At 38.2% G+C, this 20,154-nt stretch overlaps 1 protein-coding gene across 2 annotated transcripts in view; it reads left to right on the plus strand.

The window, feature by feature from the left end:
- Positions 1 to 20,154, plus strand: part of MCMBP (minichromosome maintenance complex binding protein) — a 68,510-nt gene that overhangs the window by 45,437 nt on the left and 2,919 nt on the right. The window contains exons 9-14 of one of the 2 annotated variants that reach the window (XM_082424763.1): positions 2,909 to 3,087; positions 3,428 to 3,551; positions 4,724 to 4,841; positions 9,913 to 10,078; positions 11,027 to 11,160; positions 12,093 to 12,257. In XM_082424763.1, the coding sequence (XP_082280889.1) occupies positions 2,909 to 3,087; positions 3,428 to 3,551; positions 4,724 to 4,841; positions 9,913 to 10,078; positions 11,027 to 11,160; positions 12,093 to 12,257 (886 nt within the window). The remainder of the gene's footprint in view (positions 1 to 2,908; positions 3,088 to 3,427; positions 3,552 to 4,723; positions 4,842 to 9,912; positions 10,079 to 11,026; positions 11,161 to 12,092; positions 12,258 to 20,154) is intronic. The other variant, XM_082424764.1, reaches the window with a different exon arrangement.

The raw sequence follows: 20,154 nt of genomic DNA on the forward strand, positions 1-20,154 counted from the left end.
ACATCTACATATATTTTTATATTATTTACAATATCAGAAACCATGAGCTCACACTGTCTTCCTGGTTGCAGTTCAGTTCAGCTCCACAACTCGGTGTCATCCTAGTCTTCCTCCTTTCTGTATTTGTAATTCCCTTTTCTAACAGAAAGAAACTCGACTCCCAGTATCCTCAATATATTCCTTTGCTCAATTCTATGATATAGTAGAGTCCCCCTTACTTTGATTTTGCTTTCCATGGTTTCAGTTACCTACAGTCAACCGCTGTATGAAAATATTAACTGGGAAATTCCAGAAATAAACAATAAGTTTTAAATTGCATACCCTTCTTAGTAGCGTGATGAAATCTCAAGTTGTCCCACTCCATCCTGCCCAGGACGTGAATCATCCCTTTGTCCAGGGTATGCCATCCGTTAGTCACTTAGTAGCCATCTCAGTTATCAGATCGATTTTCCAGGTATCACAGTGCCTGTATTCAAGTAACCCTTATTTTACTTAATAATGGCCCCAAAGCACATGAGTAGTGATCCTGGCAATTTGAGTATGCCAAAGAAAAGCTGTAAAGTGCTTTATTTTAAAGTGAAAAGGTAAAATTTTTTGACTTATACGGAAAGAAAAAAAAATCGTATGCTGAGGTTGTTAAGATCTACAGTAAGAACAGTAGAAGATTATGTGAAATTGTTGAGAAGGAAAAAGAAATTAGTGCTAGTTTTGCTTTTGCGTCTCAACCTGCAGAAGTTAACAGTCACGGTATGTGATAAGTGCTTAGTTAAGATGGAAAAGGCATTAAGTTTGTACAATAAGATATTTTGAGAGAGAGAAACCACATTCACATAACTTTTATTACAGTATATCATTATAATTGCTCTATTTTTATTATTAGTTATCATGGTTAATCTCTTACTGTGCCTAATTTGTAAATTAAACTTTATCATAGGAATGTATATATAGGAAAAGACATATTATATATGGGGCTCAGTACTATCCGCAGTTTCAGGCATCCACTAGGGGTTTTGGAATGTATTCCCTGCTGATAAGAGGGGACTGCTATGCAGAGAAGGTAATTTCAGAATCGATAACCCATACCACTGCAAAAAACAAACCTAGTAACTTGAGTTCATTATTTGTTTCCAAATCTTTTTATTTTAGAATGAGAGTGTATATATAGTCAGCTGTGTTCCAGAGTGACTTGGGTGACCTCCTCCCACTTCAGTGCTGTGCTAGTTGTTATTCATTATACATAGTTAGGTTCATTTGTTTCCATTGTGTTTCACTGCAGAGTTTTCCCTCTGTCCTTACTGGTTTCTGTACTTAAAGATAAGTATAGAAAACATGGAAATTGTTGCCAAAATCAAAACTGTATAAAAAGAATGTAGGAATGTCATTCCCCACTACCCTCATCTCCTCTACCCTGCTCCCACCCATGCTCTGTAGGGCAGGAGAGCGAGGCTTCATCTGCCGCTCCCCGTTGCTCGCGTTACCACCTGGACCACTCCCCCAACCCCTGCACCCTCCACTCGCCCGCCCATCTGTGGGAAAATTGTCTTCCATGAAACTGGTCCCTGGTGCCAAAAAGGCTGGGGACTGCTGCTGTAGGGAACCAGCCTCAGTTCTGCTTTTATCCTTCCTGTATCTCTTTTTTGCAAAAACAGATACATACATATTTTTTTCCTCACTTACCCTTATATAAAAGGGGGGCATGGTATATGTACTCTTTTACATATTTTTTTCCCCTCACTTAATATATTCTGAAAATCCAGATCATCCTCATTCTTTTTTATTTTGTTTTTTGAGGTTGGCAAAAGAAAGGAATTATATTCTGCCCCTACAGTAGAGTTTTTTGTTAAATATTGGACAGTCATCTTGGTTTTCCATAGGAAGAACTTATTTTTTCACACTTAAAAAATGATGCAAAACAGACATTTTAAACAACTTTAAATAAACTTAAATAACAGTTCCATAATAATGGCATACAAAATTGCTTGTCTTGGCTGTTTCTGGTTATGGTGAATTTCCTGCTTGAGTTACTTCATTTATGGAGGCATTTTAGTACACAGACTGAGCCAGATGGCCTGGGTTGGGATCCTGGTTTGGCCACTTACTGGCTTTGTGACCTTAGACTTAGCTTCTACAGTGGCTTGGTTTCCTCATTATACATGAGGGTGGCTGTGAGGTTTTAACGAATTTGTGTGTGCAAAGCGAAGAACATTGCCCAGCATGTGGTACACACTATATAAAGGTTGTTGGTATCATTCTTGTATTTAAGGAAGATGGTGATATGAATTGATTACTCTCTAGAGTCAGTCTGTAAAGTCTAAAAACATTTTAGTCATTTGTTTCAATCATCTCACAATAAATCTATCATCTGGTAATTTATTTAGCAAATCTGAAAAACTCACACTTCCTTTTCACTGCTTGTCTATTCACTATTCAAGAGAGGTATCACGTAAGAATAAAATTTAGGAAGAAAAATTAGCAAGAGAGATGAATGGATTCTTCACACTGAATAGTAGACACCTGATGGCTTTTAAGGAAGAGACCCCCATTTTTGAGACATGCGATGAAGTATTTGATGTCCCAGCTAATAGCTTAAGAAAGGGTGTCTGCATTTTGAAGTAACTTGATGAGTGATATGCTATATCCCATTTGTTGCAGTTACAGCACACTCAGTAAAAATGTTATTGATCTTGAAGAATAGAATAAATACATTATCTCATAATATGACCAAAGTAGCCTGAAATCTGTGATGTAACTGTTTACAAGGAAGAGGAGCATTTTCTGCTCTTTAAGGAGATGTGCAGGTGAAATTGTTCTTGGCTTGAGTTCTCATTTTATTTTCAGAGATGTGTGTTATTTTTACATCTATACAGCTGCCGCCTCTGTGAACTGAAGCTCTGTCATCTCTCCACAGGGATGCCTCTTCGCTGGTAGATCCAATGGAATGCACAGACACAGCCGAAGAACAGAGAGTGCACAGTCCTCCTGCCTCCTTAGTGCCAAGAATCCATGTGGTTTTAGCCCAGAAGTTGCAGCACATCAACCCTTTACTGCCTGCTTGCCTTAACAAGGAGGAGAGCAAAACCTGTAAGTGTAAGTGCTAAAGCCTCGTGGCCCAGAGACTTACCCAGCATGTGAGAGCTGCGTGGTGGAGCTGTCAGTCAGGTTCTCGGTCGTCAGAATAAATTTCTCCAGCGGTCACCATTTCTTTGCCCCATTTTCCTTTGTGTTAATTCTCTTCATTAAAATGAGGCCCCCCCAAAAGGTATACACGCTGTCTTATTTCGACAACTGGCATCGCTTACTGACCAATATTTTAAGTCCATACTAGTCATCTACTGACATGCAGTGCTTTGTTCCAGTTACTTCTTAACCTAAGAGACATGAGAGGAACTGGTTTGTGTTCTGAATCTGGTCTCCCTTCTCTCTCCAGTTGTTTCCAGTTTCATGTCTGAATTGTCTCCAGTCAGAGCAGAACTGCTTGGGTTCCTCACTCACGCCCTTTTGGGAGACAGTTTGGCTGCTGAATATCTTATATTACATCTCATTTCTACAGTGTAAGTACTCTGTTCCTGGTGGGAATTAAGGGAGTTTGGTGTTCTGTTGAGAGGGGAAAAGAACAGAAAGGTTTCTGTTTTTGTTTATTAGGCTTCATCACCAGATGGTTATTTGTTCAGTGTAACAGGTGTTATACCAAATCACAGAAATTCCTTTTTCAACTTTTCTCAGTGACACATGTAGCATTTTGATTGTACCTCCTTAAATTTAAGAGCAAAAATCAGATAAAGAACCTGGCCAATGAGTAAAATGAGCTGTTTTATCCTTTTTGCATTCTGAATTCTCTGTTTATACATCCCAAGGCTCTGTGAGGTCCACTGGGTGTACATCTCACTTGTATGCGGACATGTGCCCCGCTCCCTTTCACTTCACTACAGCTCTTTGTTTTCTGATTTCAAAATAACATGTGTGCCTTCAAGTTCCAAGAGCATAAAGAAGAAAATTGAAATTGTCTGTAATCTCACCACTTAAAGATGATCTCAGTTAACAGATCTTGGTACCTGTTCATATCATCTTTTTTTGTTTACATATGTATCCATCCCTACTTAGATCTCAATTATACTCTAAACAGATCATTATCTTGCTTTTATCATTTATGTTAAGCGTTTCCTATCATAATTCTTCTTGAACCTCTTATTGGCTGTGCAGTATTTCATTACAGACAGTTGTACTTTTTCCCTAAATGTTAGGTTTTCCTACTTTTTCTCTGTTTAAATAATCCTCCACTAAACATCTTTGTACTACAAATCTTTCCTCAGGTAGGATTTGAGACAATAGTACATGATGGTTGAGAGCATAGACTCTGGAACCAAACTACCTGGGTTCAAATTCAGCTCTGTCACTTCCTGGCTATGTGAATGTGGGCGTGTTTCTTAAAATTTCTGTGTCTCAGGTTACTCATCTGTAAAATGCAAATAATAATACCTACCTCAGAGTGTTTGGGAATTAAATGAGAAAGCATTTAAGTACCTTAGAACAGTACCTGGCACGTGCCCAGCACTTAAATATTGGCTATTATTTTTATTGTTGTTTCTGATTAAAAAAACAACTGATCAGAGTGATCTGCTTTAATTTTAATGACAGTATTAAGCTAATTTTTCTTCGTTTGCTTTTTGATGGAGATCAGGAAATCACCTGAGTATCTTATTGGTTGATATCTTTTTTTTTCTAGATATACAAGAAGAGATGTTCTTCCACTAGGAAAATTTACGGTTAACTTGAGTGGGTGTCCACGGAATAGTACCTTCACGGAACACTTATATCGAATTATTCAACATCTAGTTCCAGCAGTAAGATCAATATAAATATGTATTATAAGCTTAAGTACACTTTAAAAGTCCATCTAATTGTCTTTCATTCAACCCAAATATTTAACTTTGAGATGTTAACAGACCTCATTAAGGGGAAACAAAGCCTGCCTAGTTTCATAATTTAAAATGTACTAACTCCTAAACATTTCACGTTTCCTTTATTGCCTTAGCACAGGCTTCTTCAAGTAACAACACAACTGTAGTAACTCCCTTAACATTGCACTCTCCGTTGATGCCAATTTGTTTGTACAATTTGGTATCCTTTGTGTGATTTAAAATCGTAAATCTAAGTAAACTCTAAATTGTAGGAGCATAATTCTTTTAGTTGAAGTAATAACTTTATCTCTACTGCCCCAGTTTTAATTCCTGTTCGGAAAGTCAAGCTACCTTTATTTGCCAGGACATCTGGAACGCAGTGTTCGTGTGGTAGTAAGATCTTGGGGACAGGGGAATAGCTTCCGATTAGTTGTGTGACTGGCAATGCCGATCACTTCTTACTTTGGAAATTTAAGAGGTTGAAACAGATCATTCATTTAACCAGTGTTTATTGAGTGTCTTCTGGGCTCTTAAGAAACAGCAGTGGACTAAACAGACCAACATTTCTCACTCTCATTGACTCACTTTACACTGTTAAAAAGTTATTGAGAACTCAAAGAGATGTTTTTTGGGTTTTTATTATCAATTTACCATATTAGAAGTTAAAACTAAAAACATATTAAAATATTCATTGAAAATCAATTACATATGAACAGAAGTAAAATATTTTTGTAAAAAATAGCCATTTTTCCAAACAAAAAAATATTAGTGATAAAAGTGACATTGTTTTAAATTTTTGCCAGTCTCTCTGGTGTCTGGATTCATAGAAGACAGCTGGATTGTCATATCTGTTCCTGCATTCAGTCTATTGTAACATGATGTTTTGACTGAAGTATATGAAGGAATGCTGGCCTTACACAGATGAAAAAGTAGTTGGCAAAGGAAGGACTTTTAATGGCATTTTCAGATAACTGTAGATATTCTTCTGATACTAGACCAAAACTGTGCATATGGCATTTTCTTCAAGGATAGTTGTGTGAAATCTGTAATCTCATCAATGAACTTTTCATACTCTGCTCTCGTAAATGCATTTGTCTGTCTTGCACATTGAATGGATCTTTTATCCATGTGTGATTTTGACCTCATGGACCCCATAAAAGGGTTTCAGCAACTCCCTGGGAGTGCCCTGGACCACATTTTGTTGGTGGTGGAAGACCAACAAATAATAAATAACATAGTATGTCACTGAAGTGCCATGGAGAACAGTAAAGGCCCAGGGGAAGGGGATAGGGAGCGCTGGGGGGTGGGCCAGGGTGGAGTTGCTGACATGTACAGCGTGTTGGGGAAGCCCTCTCCAGGGTGGAGTTCAGGGAGAGATTTGATGCAAGCCCAGGATCAAGACACAGGGCCGTGTTGGGGAAAGTGTCTGTCCTGTGCAGGGAACAAGTTCAGGGTCTGAGCACGGTGTGCTGGGCATGTTTGAGGAACGCCAGCCCGAGGGGCCGGTGTACTGCCATGGAATGAGTGCTGGGGAGGGAGCGTAGGACGTGAGGTCTGAGTGGCAGCCTAGGGCCACTCAAAGCTTGAGGCCAAGATTTAAGTAGCACATACTTGGGACATGAATTATATTTTTAAGTATGAAAGTGATATGAGGAAAGTACTCAAGGTTCTTGCATGGTAAGGTATTTCCATTTTGTTCTTTTTGTTCTACATCACTTTGTAGTGGTTTGTTTACTGTTTCATTTTTACCATATCCCACTCCCTTATATTACTCTTATGTTTGTGTCTAGCCCGCACTGAACTGTTTCTAAACACTTGCCTTTTTAATATCTTATTTAGTTTTCGTAGCAGTGAGTGTGAGTGGCCTGCTTTTGCTTATATGGAGCTGCACCCTGCTCTATGCCACCTTTTGTTTTGACAGACTCTGTTTCTTTTGGGGTCATTTCCTTGTATCTATAATATGACCACCCCCCCCCCCGCTTTCTTTGAATTACTGAGCCAAAGTGCAAAAATCCTCTGCATTTTGAAAATACATCTTCTCTCTTCCTTGACATCCTTCCCCACCCCAGTCTCCACCTGTACCACACATACTTTTTTTTTTAATCTATTCTTTATTCTTTTTTTTTTTTTTTTTTTTTACTTAATTAATTAATTTATTTTTGGCTGTGTTGGGTCTTCGTTTCTGTGCGAGGGCTTTCTCTAGTTGTGGGAAGCGGGGGCCACTCTTCATCGTGGTGCGCGGGCCTCTCACTGTCGCGGCCTCTCCCGTTGCGGAGCACAGGCTCCAGACGCGCAGGCTCAGTAGTTGTGGCTCACGGGCCTAGCTGCTCCGCGGCATGTGGGATCCTCCCAGACCAGGGCTCGAACCCGTGTCCCCTACATTGGCAGGCAGATTCTCAACCACTGCGCCGCCAGGGAAGCCCCATACTTCTTTATGGTCCAGAGTGATCGTGGAGTACACTAGAGTGTACTGGAGTACAACGCAGGGCGCCGAGGGCACTGAGTGTGGTGGGCTCAGCAAGACTGAGGGAGGTGCAGGTGGGCTTAACTGATTTTCCACTGCTGAGACTGGGTGAGGAGGCAGCGTCTCCCGGGTGGAGCAGGTTCCGAGACCCACAGCGCTGATGATAGTGCGGAGTCCTCCACACCTCAGGCCTCCTTGGAGCAATTTATTCAGAGGTCTGCAGCTGTCTATGCTGAATGGATATGTTTTATTTTATTTTCAAAATTTATTAAAATTTTTTTAAATGGAAGTATAGTTGATATATAATATTATATAAGTTACACGTGTACAATATAGTGGTTCACAAATTTTAAAAAAATTGAAGTACAGTTGATTTACAGTGTTGTGTTTCAGGTGTACAGCAGTGATTCAGTTACACATACATATATATCTATTTTTTTCTCAGATTCTTTTCCCTTATAGGTTATTACAAAATATTGAGTATACGTCCCTGTGCTATACAGTAGGTCCCTGTTGGTTATCTGTTTTATATGCAGTAGTGTATTATGTTAATCCCAAACTCCTAATTTATCCCTCCAACCCCCAACCCTTTCCCCTTTGGTAACTATAAGTTTGTTTTCTGTGTCTGTGGGTCTACTTCTGTTTTGTATATAAGTTCATTTTTATCTTTTTTTTTAAGATTCCACATATAAGTGATATCATATGATATTTGTCTTTGTCTGGCTTACTTTACTTAGTATGATGATCTCTAGATCCATCCATGTTGCTGCAAATGCCATTATTTCATTGGCTTTTATGGCTGAGTATTCCATTGTATATAGGTACCACATCTTCTTTATCCATTCATCTGTTGATAGACATTTAGGTTGTTTCCATGTCTCGGCTATTGTGAATAGTGCTGCTATGAACAAAGGGGTGCGTGTATCTTTTTGGTTTAGAGTTTTTTTTTGTATGCCCAGGAGTGGGATTGCTGGATCCTTTGGTAATTCTATTTTTAGTTTTCTGAGGAAACTCCATACTGTTTTCCATAGAGGCTGCACCAACTTACATTCCCACCAACAGTGTAGGAGGGTTCCCTTTTCTCCACACCCTCTCCAGCATTTATTATTTGTAGACTTTTTGATGGCCATTCTGACCAGTGTGAGGTGACATCTCATTGTAGTTTTGATTTGCATTTCTCTAATAGCAATGTTGAGCATCTTTTCATGTGCCTTTTGGCCATGTGTATGTCGTCTCTGGAGAAATGCCTACTTAGGTCTATGCCCACTTTTTCATTGGGTTTGTTATTTTGATACTGAGCTGTATGAGCTGTTTGTATATTTTGGAAATTAGGCCCTTGTCAGTTGTGTCATTTGCAAATATTTTCTCCCATTCTGTAGGTTGTCTTTTCATTTTGTTTATGGTTTCCTTTGTTATGCAAAAGCTTTTAAGTTTAATTAGGTCCCATTTGTTTATTTTTGTTTTTATTTCCATTACTCTAGGAGACGGATCCAAAAAAGATATTGCTGCCATTTATGTCAGAGTGTTCTGCCTATGTTTTCCTCTAGGAGTTTTATGGTATCCAGTCTTACATTTAGGTCTTTAATCCATTCTGAGTTTATTTTTTTATATGGTGTTAGAGAATGTTCTGATTCATTCTTTTACATGTGGCTGTCCAGTTTTCCCAGCAACACTCATTGAAGAGACTGTCATTTCTTCATGGTATATTCTTGCCTCCTTTGTTATAGATTAATTGACCATATGTTTGTGGGTTTATTTCTGGGCTTTCTATTCTGTTCCATTGAGCTATATTTTTGTTTTGTGCTAGTACCATACTGTTTTGATGACAGTAGCTTTGTAGTATAGTCTGAAGTCAGGGAGCCTGATTCCTCCAGCTCCATTTTTCTTTCTCAAGATTGCTTTGGCTATTTGGGGTCTTTTGTGTTTCCATACAAATTAAAAAAAATTTTTTTCTAGTTCTATAAAAAACGCCATTGGTAATTTGATAGGGATTGCATTGAATTTGTAGATCACCTTGGGCAATATAGTTTGGTGTTTGTCCTCTCCTCTCACGATTACTGATTTAGATATCGTATTTGTGTATGGATGATTTCCTACTTCTACTGTATATTTACCTTTACTGGTGAATGTGATTTTAATTCAGGGAGCACAGAGGAAAATTAAGCTTTTCTCTCTCCGTCTTGATGTGTAAATAAACATTTTATTTTCTGTTTTGTTAGCCTGTGGTCAGTTAAAGAAGTTAAGCCTCTGAATATTTGATATATATATCAGTTGTCTATCATTTGTTTCTGGTTCACTGGTAAAATAAAAAATATTCTTCAAGAATACTGAACAAGACAGCTGAGAATAAAGCAGCTTATAGAATCAGAAATTCTTATGATGGAGAAATTTTTGTTTCTAAGAGCTCAAGAAACCATGAGACTGCTTACTCCCTTAGAAATAATAAGCTCTTTCTTTCCATTATAAAATGTAGTGTTTAACTCCAAATATATATTTTCTTAAAAGAGGGAAACTTAGTTCCTTGATCATTAAAAAAATTTCTCTTTGCAGTCTTTTCATCTGCAGATGACTATAGCGAACATGAACCACTTGAAATTCATTCCCCACAAAGACTACACAGCCAATCGCTTGGTCAGCGGGCTCCTCCAGCTGCCCAGCAATACTTCTCTTGTAATTGATGAAACTCTCCTGGAACAGGGGCAGCTGGACACGCCAGGTGTGTGCACGGACGTTGTCCTTCCATTTCTAACTCCCAGCAAAGCCAGGCGTGGTAATGATTTTCTAAGGAATAACTGAACAAAGACAAATTCACACTTCACAAGTATTTAAGACAAAGGCTTGCTCTGTGAATTTGGTTAAAGCATATATCATTAACAAATAAATTGTGTACATCAACTATGTTTTGTGATAGTTTGAAAATAGTATGATAATCCACCAAGTAAGTAGCAGGTAGCTTTTTAAAGGCTGAAAAGGGAGGAGGTTTTGCCTTTAGTCCTATATTACCTCAAAAGAAAAGTTGTAGATAAGATCTAATAAAACATTTTTTACCAGCCAATGTGATTTAAGAATTTTTTTTCAAAGAATCTCTGAAAAAATATTTAGTAGATCAGATGGCTCGCACTAACCTCAGTTATGGAACATGTTATAAAATTACAAGAAAGCAGATTGCTTTATCTATGCTCAAATGAGAATTAAGAAGACACTTTGCTGGTGGTAAGTTCAAGAGGTAAAAATAGAAAAAATAGTGTAGACTGGGTAGAATTAAGGCAAAGGTGAGTATAAATTCAGTAAAATTCAGTAACCTTATCTCTGTATAAAAATAGTTTTGGTTCTACCAGATTATTTTAGCCCTGTGAAGATGCCCCATACAAAATAATCATACTTTTATCGGGAACTATTTTATATCTAATTGCGCACCAGATGCTTGGTATTAGATTTGGCGTGGGTGGGGGAGGAATCTTGGCTCCAGAAATATGTTTGTCTAGCTTGACAGATATTATCTGTGAAGCCTATTAATTAATGAACATATAGAAGATTGAACAGTGCCTCATATACTTTTTTTAAAGCAGTAGAAATCTCATGTCTTATTATCAATGTCAGCAAAACTAATTTGGTTAGGTGATTAAAATCAAGTTACTGAAAAATTATTCCCTTGTTTTTGTAGGTGTTCATAATGTGACTGCCCTGAGCAACCTAATAACTTGGCAGAAGGTGGATTATGACTTCAACTACCACCAGATGGAATTCCCCTGCAATATTAATGTTTTTATTACTTCGGAGGGGAGATCACTCCTGCCGGTAATGAAGGGTCATTTTAAAATGGATGGAGGTTATATTGGAAAGATAACTGTATTTTTGCTTTGTTTCTTGGTATTGCTTATTATTAATAAGTTGTTTCAGAGTTGTGGCTGCTGATTATTAATGAGGGAACTGATTATTTTGTTCTCTGGGATGAAAACTTTGTATCTGTAAAGAAAATCACAAGACAAGCAAAGAAAACTCTTGGCAGCAGAAACTCCCACATGTAGGGAGAGGAAGTAGAAACTGTCTGTAAATTGCCTGATTAACATCCAAACCTTTGTTCTTGCTGCCTCTCTTCCATTGTTTTCTGCCAATCCTACATGAGAAATATTTTAGAGTTCTTTTTAAAATGTTCCTAATCACCTGGTAATTATTTCTATGCTTTATGGTGAAATGCTCTGGTGAATCATCAGTGACTAATGAAGAGAGCTTTTACGTCTGAGTCATTAATGATGAGAAGTATGCCCAGTTGTTGAAAAGGCATATAGTTGCTCTGTATAATGATGTTCACCCTTGATATATGAGGAACTGCCTGTGAATGAGAATGAAATGGCCCAATGGTAAATTTCTATGGGAAAGTGTGATTTGCTATACGTGGTTTCTAGAAATGCAGTTCAGTAAGAAATAGAGTACATGTTCCGTGATTAAGGAAACATCTAAAACATTTTAATTAGCTGCTTTTTAGAGATTCACTGTCTTTTTATGTTTATTGACACCATTGAGGAAACATAAGTGACCAAGAAATGGCTAACTTATGTAATTATTGCTGAGATAGTTCTAGTGCATATAAATTAATATTAAAAAGTGACCTCCCCCTAATGATGAATTGTATTTAATTCCCTTAGGGGCTGATAGAGATGATGCATCCCCCTGAAATTCTAGATTGATTTAGGAACTTGGAAAATAATGTGTACTGTTTCTCATTTTAGGCAGACTGCCAGATCCACTTACAGCCACAGCTAATTCCACCAAACATGGAGGAGTACATGAACAGCCTTCTCTCCGCGGTGCTGCCTTCTGTGCTGAATAAATTCCGCATTTATCTGACCCTTTTGAGGTTCCTGGATTATAGCATATCTGATGAAATAACCAAGGTGTGTTTGGGTTAAAACAAAGGATTTCCCTATGTTGAATTGGGATATTTAATCAATTTACATTTACTGTAATTACTGATAAGGTAAACTTGCTATTTGTTTTCTGTGTCATATGTCTTTTTTGTTCCTCTATTCCTCCATTATTGTCTTCTTTTGTTTGAAATAGGTATTTCTAGTGTACAATTTTAATTTCCATGTCTTTTCTTTTATGACATATTTTTTTTCTTTAGTAGTTGCCCTGGGAGCTACATTAACATCTTAACTATGATAATCTGGGATTAATTTAGGATTATGCCAGTTTAATCACAATAGTATGCAAAAGCTTTGCTCCTTTATACTTCCATTCCTTCTCCGCTCCTTTGTGCTTTATTATCATTCACATTACGTCTTTATACATTGATACGTCTGTCAACACATTTATAATTATTGCTTTATGCAGTTGTCTTTAAAGACATTTATACTACCTTTTATATTTACCTGTGTAGTTACCTTTACCAGTGATCTTCATGTGGATCCAAGTTACTTTCACTTTAACCTGGAGAACTCTCTTTCGTATTTCTCAGTATTTTTTATGGGGGAGCTCTGCTTGTGACACACTCAGTTTTTGCTTACCTGGGAATGTCTTAATTTCTCCTTAATTTTTGGAGACTAATTTTGCTGGATGTAGAATTCTTGGTTCATAGGCTTGTTCTTTCAGCACTTTTAAGTCCACCAACTGCCTTCTGGATTTTCTGAGAAGTCAGTTTCCAGTGAGGGTTCTTTGTACACAATGAGTCATTTTTCTCTTGTCCTTTCAAGATTCTCTCTTTGGCTTTTGACAGTTTAGCTGTAATGTGTCTACGTATGGATCTCTTTGAGTTTATCCTACTTGCAATTTATTGAGCTCCTTAGATGTGCAGATTAATGCACATTTGGGGGGAGTTTTCAAGACATTTGGTAAGTTTTTGACCATTATTTCTCTAAGTTTCTTTCTGCCCCTTTCTCCTCTGTGGCACTCCCATGTATGTATGTGGTACACTTGATGGTGTCCCACAGGTCTTTGAGGCTCTGTTCAGTTTTCCTCATTCTTTTTGCTTTCTGTTCCACAGACCAGATAATTTTGGTCAGCCTATCTACAGATTTGCTGAATCTTTCTTCTGCCTTTCAAGTGAATTTTTAATTTAAGTTGTATTTTTCAACTTAAGAATTTCTGTTTGCTTTTTAAATAATTTCTATCGCTTTACTGGTGTTTTCTCTTTGGTGAGACATCATTCTCATACTTAAAGTTCTTTATTCATGGTTTCCTTTAGTTCTTTGAATATATTTAAAATAGCTAATTTAAAGTCTTTGTGTAGTAATTCCAATATTTAAGTTTCCTCAAGGACTTCTTATTTTCCAATGAAGGGGGCTACACATTCTTGTCTCTTTGTATTTCTCCTACTTTTTGTATTGAAAACCAGGTGTTTTATAGATGATTTTTTTTTAAATCTAGTTATTTTATTTATTTTTGGCTGTGTTGGGTCTTTGTTGCTGCGTGCGGGCTTTTCTCTAGTTGCGGAGAGTGGGGGCTACTCTTCGTTGTGGTGCACAAGCTTCTCATTGGGTGGGTTCTCTTGTTGCAGAACACGGGCTCTAGGCGCGCGGGCTTCAGTAGTTGTGGCTCGCGGGCTCTAGAGCACAGGCTCAGTAGTTGTGGCGCACGGGCTTAGTTGGTCCGCGGCATGGGGGATCTTCCCGGACCAGGGCTCGAACCTGTGTTCCCTGCATTGGCAGGCGGATTCTTAACCACTGCGCCACCAGGGAAGTCCAAAGCAGGTGTTTTAAATAATATAATTTGGCAACTCTGCTCTGGCAGATTCTGCCCCCTCCCCCCCTGCCCCCCCAGGGTTTGTTGTTGTTGCTGTTTGTTGTTTAGTGACTTTTCTGAACTGATTTTTAAAAGTCTGTATTCTTAGTTGTATGTGGGCACTGAAGTCTTGTCTCGGTTAGCTCAGTGGGCAGTGATTGGATAGAAATTTAATTTCCTTAGATGCCTGGAAGCAGTCTCCCAGTCTAAGCTAAGGGACTCTGTATCCATGTTGCGGCAATCCTTTAACACTCAGCCATGCAGTTTACAGCTGCCCCCTAGCCTTTGCCTTCTGCTTGCACAGAGCCTCAAGGTTGTTCAGCGGTGAGAGTTTATGGCCTGCCTGCTCAGGCTCAGATCTTCTGAGCATGTGCCCAGCCCTGTGCATGCATGTAACCTTCTAAATTCCTGGTGGTCAGGGATAGATATACACACATATGTGTGTGTGGGTGTGTATATGTATATGTGTATAGGTGTATATATACGTGTGTGTATATATGTATATATACCTATATATGCATATGTGTGTGTATATATATACACATATATATGTGTATTCCTCCCCCTCCAGATCCCCCTAAGGATATCTCATTCCCCAGATTTTCTCTTTTTTTTTTTGGTTTGGTTGTTGTTGTTTTTTTTTTCCACAGTGACTTTTGAATTTTATTTTTTTATACAGCAGGTTCTTATTAGTTATCCATTTTATATATATTAGTGTATATATGTCAATCCCAATCTCCCAATTCATCACACCACCACCCCGCCACTTTCCCCCCTTGGTGTCCATATGTTTGTTCTCTACTTCTGTGTCTCAATTTCTGCCCTGCAAACCGGTTCATCTGTACCATTTTCTAGGTTCCACATATATGCGTTAATATACAATATTTGTCTTTCTCTTTCTGACTGACTTCACTCTGTATGACAGTCTCTAGATGCATCCATGTCTCTACAAATGCCCCAATTTCGTTCCTTTTTATGGCTGAGTAATATTCCATTGTATATATGTACCACATCTCCTTTATCCATTCGTCTGTTGATTGGCATTTAGATTGCTTCCATGTCCTGGCTATTGTAAATAGTGCTGCAGTGAACACTGGGGTGCATGTGCCTTTTTGAATTATGGTTTTCTCTGGGTATATGCCCAGTAGTGGGATTGCTGGGTCATATGCTAATTCTATTTTTAGTTTTTTAAGAAACCTCCATACTGTTCTCCATAGTGGCTGTATCAGTTTGCATTCCCATCAACAGTGCAGGAGGGTTCCCTTTTCTCCACACCCTCTCCAGCATTTGTTCTTTGTAGATTTTCTGATGATGCCCATTCTAACTGATGTGAGGTGATACCTCATTGTAGTTTTGATTTGCATTTCCCTAATAATTAGTGATGTTGAGCAGCTTTTCATGTGCTTCTTGGCCATCTGTATGTCTTCTTTGGAGAAATGTCTATTTAGGTCTTCTGCCCATTTTTGGATTGGGGTGTTTGTTTCTTTAATATTGAGCTGAATGAGCTGTTTATATATTTTGGAGATTAATCCTTTGTCTGTTGATTTGTTTGCAAATATCTTCTCCCATTCTGAGGGTTGCCTTTTTGTCTTGTTTGTAGTTTCCTTCGCTGTGCAAAAGCTTTGAAGTTTCATTAGGTCCCATTTGTTTATTTTTGTTTTTATTTCCATTACTCTAGGAGGTGGATGAGAAAAGATCTTGCTGTGATTTATGTCAAAGAGTGTTCTTCCTATGTTTTCCTCTAAGAGTTTTATGGTGTCCGGTCTTACATTTAGGTCTTTAATCCATTTTGAGTTTATTTTTGTGTATGGTGTTAGGGAGTGTTCTAATTTCATTCTTTTACATGTAGCTGTCCGGTTTTCCCAGCACCACTTATTGAAGAGACTGTCTTTTCTCCATTGTATATCCTTGCCTCTTTGTCATAGATGAGTTGACCATAGGTGTGTGGGTTTGTCTCTGGGCTTTCTATCCTGTTGCCTTGATCTATATTTCTGTTTTTGTGCCAGTACTGTATTGTCTTGATTACTGTAGCTTTGTAGTATAGCCTGAAGTCAGGGAGTCTGATTCCTCCAGCTCTGTTTTTTTCCCTCAAGACTGCTTTGGCTATTCGGGGTCTTTTGTGTTTCCATGCAAATTTTAAGATTTTTTGCTCTAGTTCTGTAAAAAATGTCATTGGTAATTTGATAGGGATTGCACTGAATCTGTAGATGGCTTTGGGTAGTATAGTCATTTTCACAATATTGATTCTTCCCATCCAAGAACATGGTCTATCTCTCCATCTGTTTGTAGCATCTTTAATTTCTTTCAGCAGTGTTTTGTAGTTTTCTGCATACAGGTCTTTTGTCTCTGTAGGTAGGTTTATTCCTAGGTATTTTATTCTTTTTGTTGCAGTGGTAAATGGGAGTGTTTCCTTAATTTCTCTTTCAGATTTTTCATCAGTGTATAGGAATGCAAGAGATTTCTGTGCATTAATTTTGTATCCTGCAACTTTACCAAATTCATTTATTAGCTCGAGTAGTTTTCTAGTTTTCTGGTGACATCTTTAGGAGTCTCTATGTATAGTATCATGTCATCTGCAAACAGTGACAGTTTTACTTCTTCTTTTCCAATTTGTATTCCTTTTATTTCTTTTTCTTCTCTGATTGCCGTGGCTAGGGCTTCCAAAACTGTGTTGAATAATAGTGGTGAGAGTGGACATCCTTGTCTTTTTCTTGATCTCAGAGGAAATGCTTTCAGTTTTTCACCATTGAGAATAATGTTTGCTCTGGGTTTGTCGTATATGGCCTTTATTATATTGAGGTAGGTTCCCTCTATGCCCACTTTCTGGAGAGTTTTTATCATAAATGGGTGTTGAATTTTGTTGAAAGCTTTTTCTGCATCTATTGAGATGATCATATGTTTTTTTCCTTCAATTTGTTAATAGGGTGTGTCACATTGATTGATTTGCGTATATTGAAGAATCCTTGCATCCCTGGGATAAATCCCACTTGATCACGGTGTATGATCCTTTTAATGTGTTGTTGGATTCTGTTTGCTAGTATTTTGTTGAGGATTTTTGCATCTGTATTCATGAGTGATATTGGTCTGTAATTTTCTTTTTTTGTAGTATCTGTCTGGTTTTGGTATCAGGGTGATGGTGGCCTCATAGAATGAGCTTGGGAGTGTTCCTTCCTCTGCAGTTTTTTGGAAGAGTTTGAGAAGGATGGGTGTTAGCTCTTCTCTAAATGTTTGATAGAATTCACCTGTGAAGCCATCTGGTCCTGGACTTTTGTTTGTTGGAAGATTTTTAATCACAGTTTCATTTTCATTACTTGTGATTGGTCTGTTCATATTTTCTATTTCTTCCTGGTTCAGTCTTGGAAGGTTATACCTTTCTAAGAATTTGTCCATTTCTTCCAGGTTGTCCATTTTATTGGCATAGAGTTGCTTGTAGTAGTCTCTTAGGATGCTTTGTATTTCTGCTGTGTCTGTTGTAACTTCTCCTTTTTCATTTCTAATTTTATTGTTCTGAGTCCTCTCCCTCTTTTTCTTGATGAGTCTGGCTAAAGGTTTATCAATTTTGTTTATCTTCTCAAAGAACCAGCTTTTAGTTTTATTGATCTTTGCTATTGTTTTCTCTGTTTCTGTTTCATTTATTTCTGCTCTGATCTTTATGATTTCTTTTCTTCTGCTAACTTTGGGTTTTGTTTGTTCTTCTTTCTCTAGTTCCTTTAGGTGTAAGGTTAGATTGTTTATTTGAGATTCTTCTTGTTTCTTGAGGTAGGCTTGTATAGCTCTAAACTTCCCTCTTAGAACTGCTTTTGCTGCATCCCATAGGTTTTGGATTGTCGTGTTTTCATTGTAATATGTCTCTAGGTATTTTTTGATTTCCTCTTTGATTTCTTCAGTGATCTCTTGGTTATTTAGTAACATACTGTTTAGCCTCCATGTATTCGTGTTTTTTACGGTTTTTTCCCTGTAATTCATTTCTAATCTCATAGTGTTGTGGTCAGAAAAGATGCTTGATATGATTTCAATTTTCTTAAATTTACTGAGGGTTGATTTGTGACCCAAGATGTGATCTATCCTGGAGGATGTTCCATGTGCAGTTGAGAAGAAAGTGTAATCTGCTGTTTTTGGATGGAAGGTTCTATAAATATCAATTAAATCTATCTGGTCTATTGTGTCATTTAAAGCTCGTGTTTCCTTATTAATTTTCTGTCTGGATGATCTGTCCATTGGTGTAAATGAGGTGTTAAAGTCCCCCACTATTATTGTGTTACTGTTGATTTCCTCTTTTATAGCTGTTAGCAGTTGTCTTATGTATTGAGGTGCTCATATGTTGTGTGCATATCTATTTATAATTGTTATATCTTCTTGGATTGATCCCTTGATCATTATGTAGTGTCCATCCTTGCCTCTTGTAACATTCTTTATTTTAAAGTCTATTTTATCTGATACAAGTATTGCTACTCCAGCTTTCTTTTGATTTCCATTTGCATGGAATATCTTTTTCCATCCCCTCACTTTCAGTCTGTATGTGTCCCTAGGCCTGAAGTGGATCTCTTGTAGACAGCATATATATATGGGTCTTGGTTTTGTATCCATTCAGCGAGCCTGTGTCTTTTGGTTGGAGCATTTAATCCATTCACGTTTAAGGTAATTATCAATATGTATGTTCCTATTACCATTTTAATTGTTTTGGGTTTATTTTTGTAGGTCCTTTCCTTCTCTTGTCTTTCCCACTTAGAGAAGTTCCTTCAGCATTTGTTGTAGAGCTGGTTTGGTGGTGCTGAGTTCTCTTAGCTTCTGCTTGTCTGTAAAGCTTTTGATTTCTCCATCGAATCTGAATGAGATCCTTGTTGGGTAGAGTAATTTGGTTGTAGGTTCTTCCCTTTCTTCACTTTAAGTATATCATGCCACTCCCTTCTGGCTTGTAGAGTTTCTGCTGAGAAGTCAGCTGTTAAGTTTATGGGAGTTCCCTTGTATGTTATGTGTCATTTTTCCCTTGCTGCTTTCAATAATTTTTCTTTGTCTTTAATTTTTGCCAATTTGATTACTATGTGTCTCAGCGTGTTTCTCCTTGGGTTTATCCTGCCTGGGACTCTCTGTGCTTCGTGGACTTGGGTGGCTATTTCCTTTTCCACGTTAGGGAAGTTTACAACTATAATCTCTTCAAATATTTTCTCGGGTCCTTTCTCTCTCTCTTCTCCTTCTGGGACCCCTATAATGTGAATGTTGTTGCGTTTACTGTTGTCCCAGAGGTCTCTTAGGCTGTCTTCATTTCTTTTCATTCTTTTTTCTTTATTCTGTTCCAAGGCAGTGAATTCCACCATTCTGTCTTCCAGGTCACTTATCCGTTCTTCTGCCTCAGTTATTCTGCTATTGATTCCTTCTAGTGTATTTTTCATTTCAGTTATTGTATTGTTCATCTCTGTTTGTTTGTTAATTCTTCTAGGTCTTTGTTAAACATTTCTTGCATCTTCTCTATCTTTCCTCCATTCTTTTTCTGAGGTCCTCGATCATCTTTACTGTCATTATTCTGAATTCTTTTTCTGCAGCGTTGCCTATCTCCATTTCATTTAGTTGTTTTTCTGGGGTTTTATCTTTTTCCTTCATCTGGTATGTAGCCTGCTGCCTTTTCATCTTGTCTCTCTTTCTGTGAATGTGGTTTTTGTTCCACAGGCTGCAGGGTTGTAGTTCTTCTTGGTTGTGCTGTCTGCCCTCTGGTGGATGAGGCTATCTAAGAGGCTTGTGCAAGTTTCCTGATGGGAGGGACTGGTGGTCGGTGGAGCTGGATGTTGCTCTGGTGGGCAGGGCTCAGTAAAACTTTAATCTGCTTTTCTGCTGATGGGTGGTGCTGGGTTCCCTCCCTGTTGGTTGTTTGGCCTGAGGCGACCCAACACTGGAGCCTACCCGGGCTCTTTGGTGGGGCTAATGGTGGACTCTGGGAGGGCTCACGCCAAGGAGTACTTCCCAGAACTTCCGCTGCCCGTGTCCTTGTCCTCACGGTGAGGCACAGCCACCCCCTGCCTCTGCACAAGACCCTCCCACACTAGCAGGTAGGTCTGGTTCAGTCTCTCCTGGGGTCAC

This window comes from Balaenoptera physalus (assembly GCF_965194825.1).
Source record: "Balaenoptera physalus genome assembly, chromosome: 14".
NCBI classification, from domain to species: Eukaryota; Metazoa; Chordata; class Mammalia; order Artiodactyla; family Balaenopteridae; genus Balaenoptera; species Balaenoptera physalus.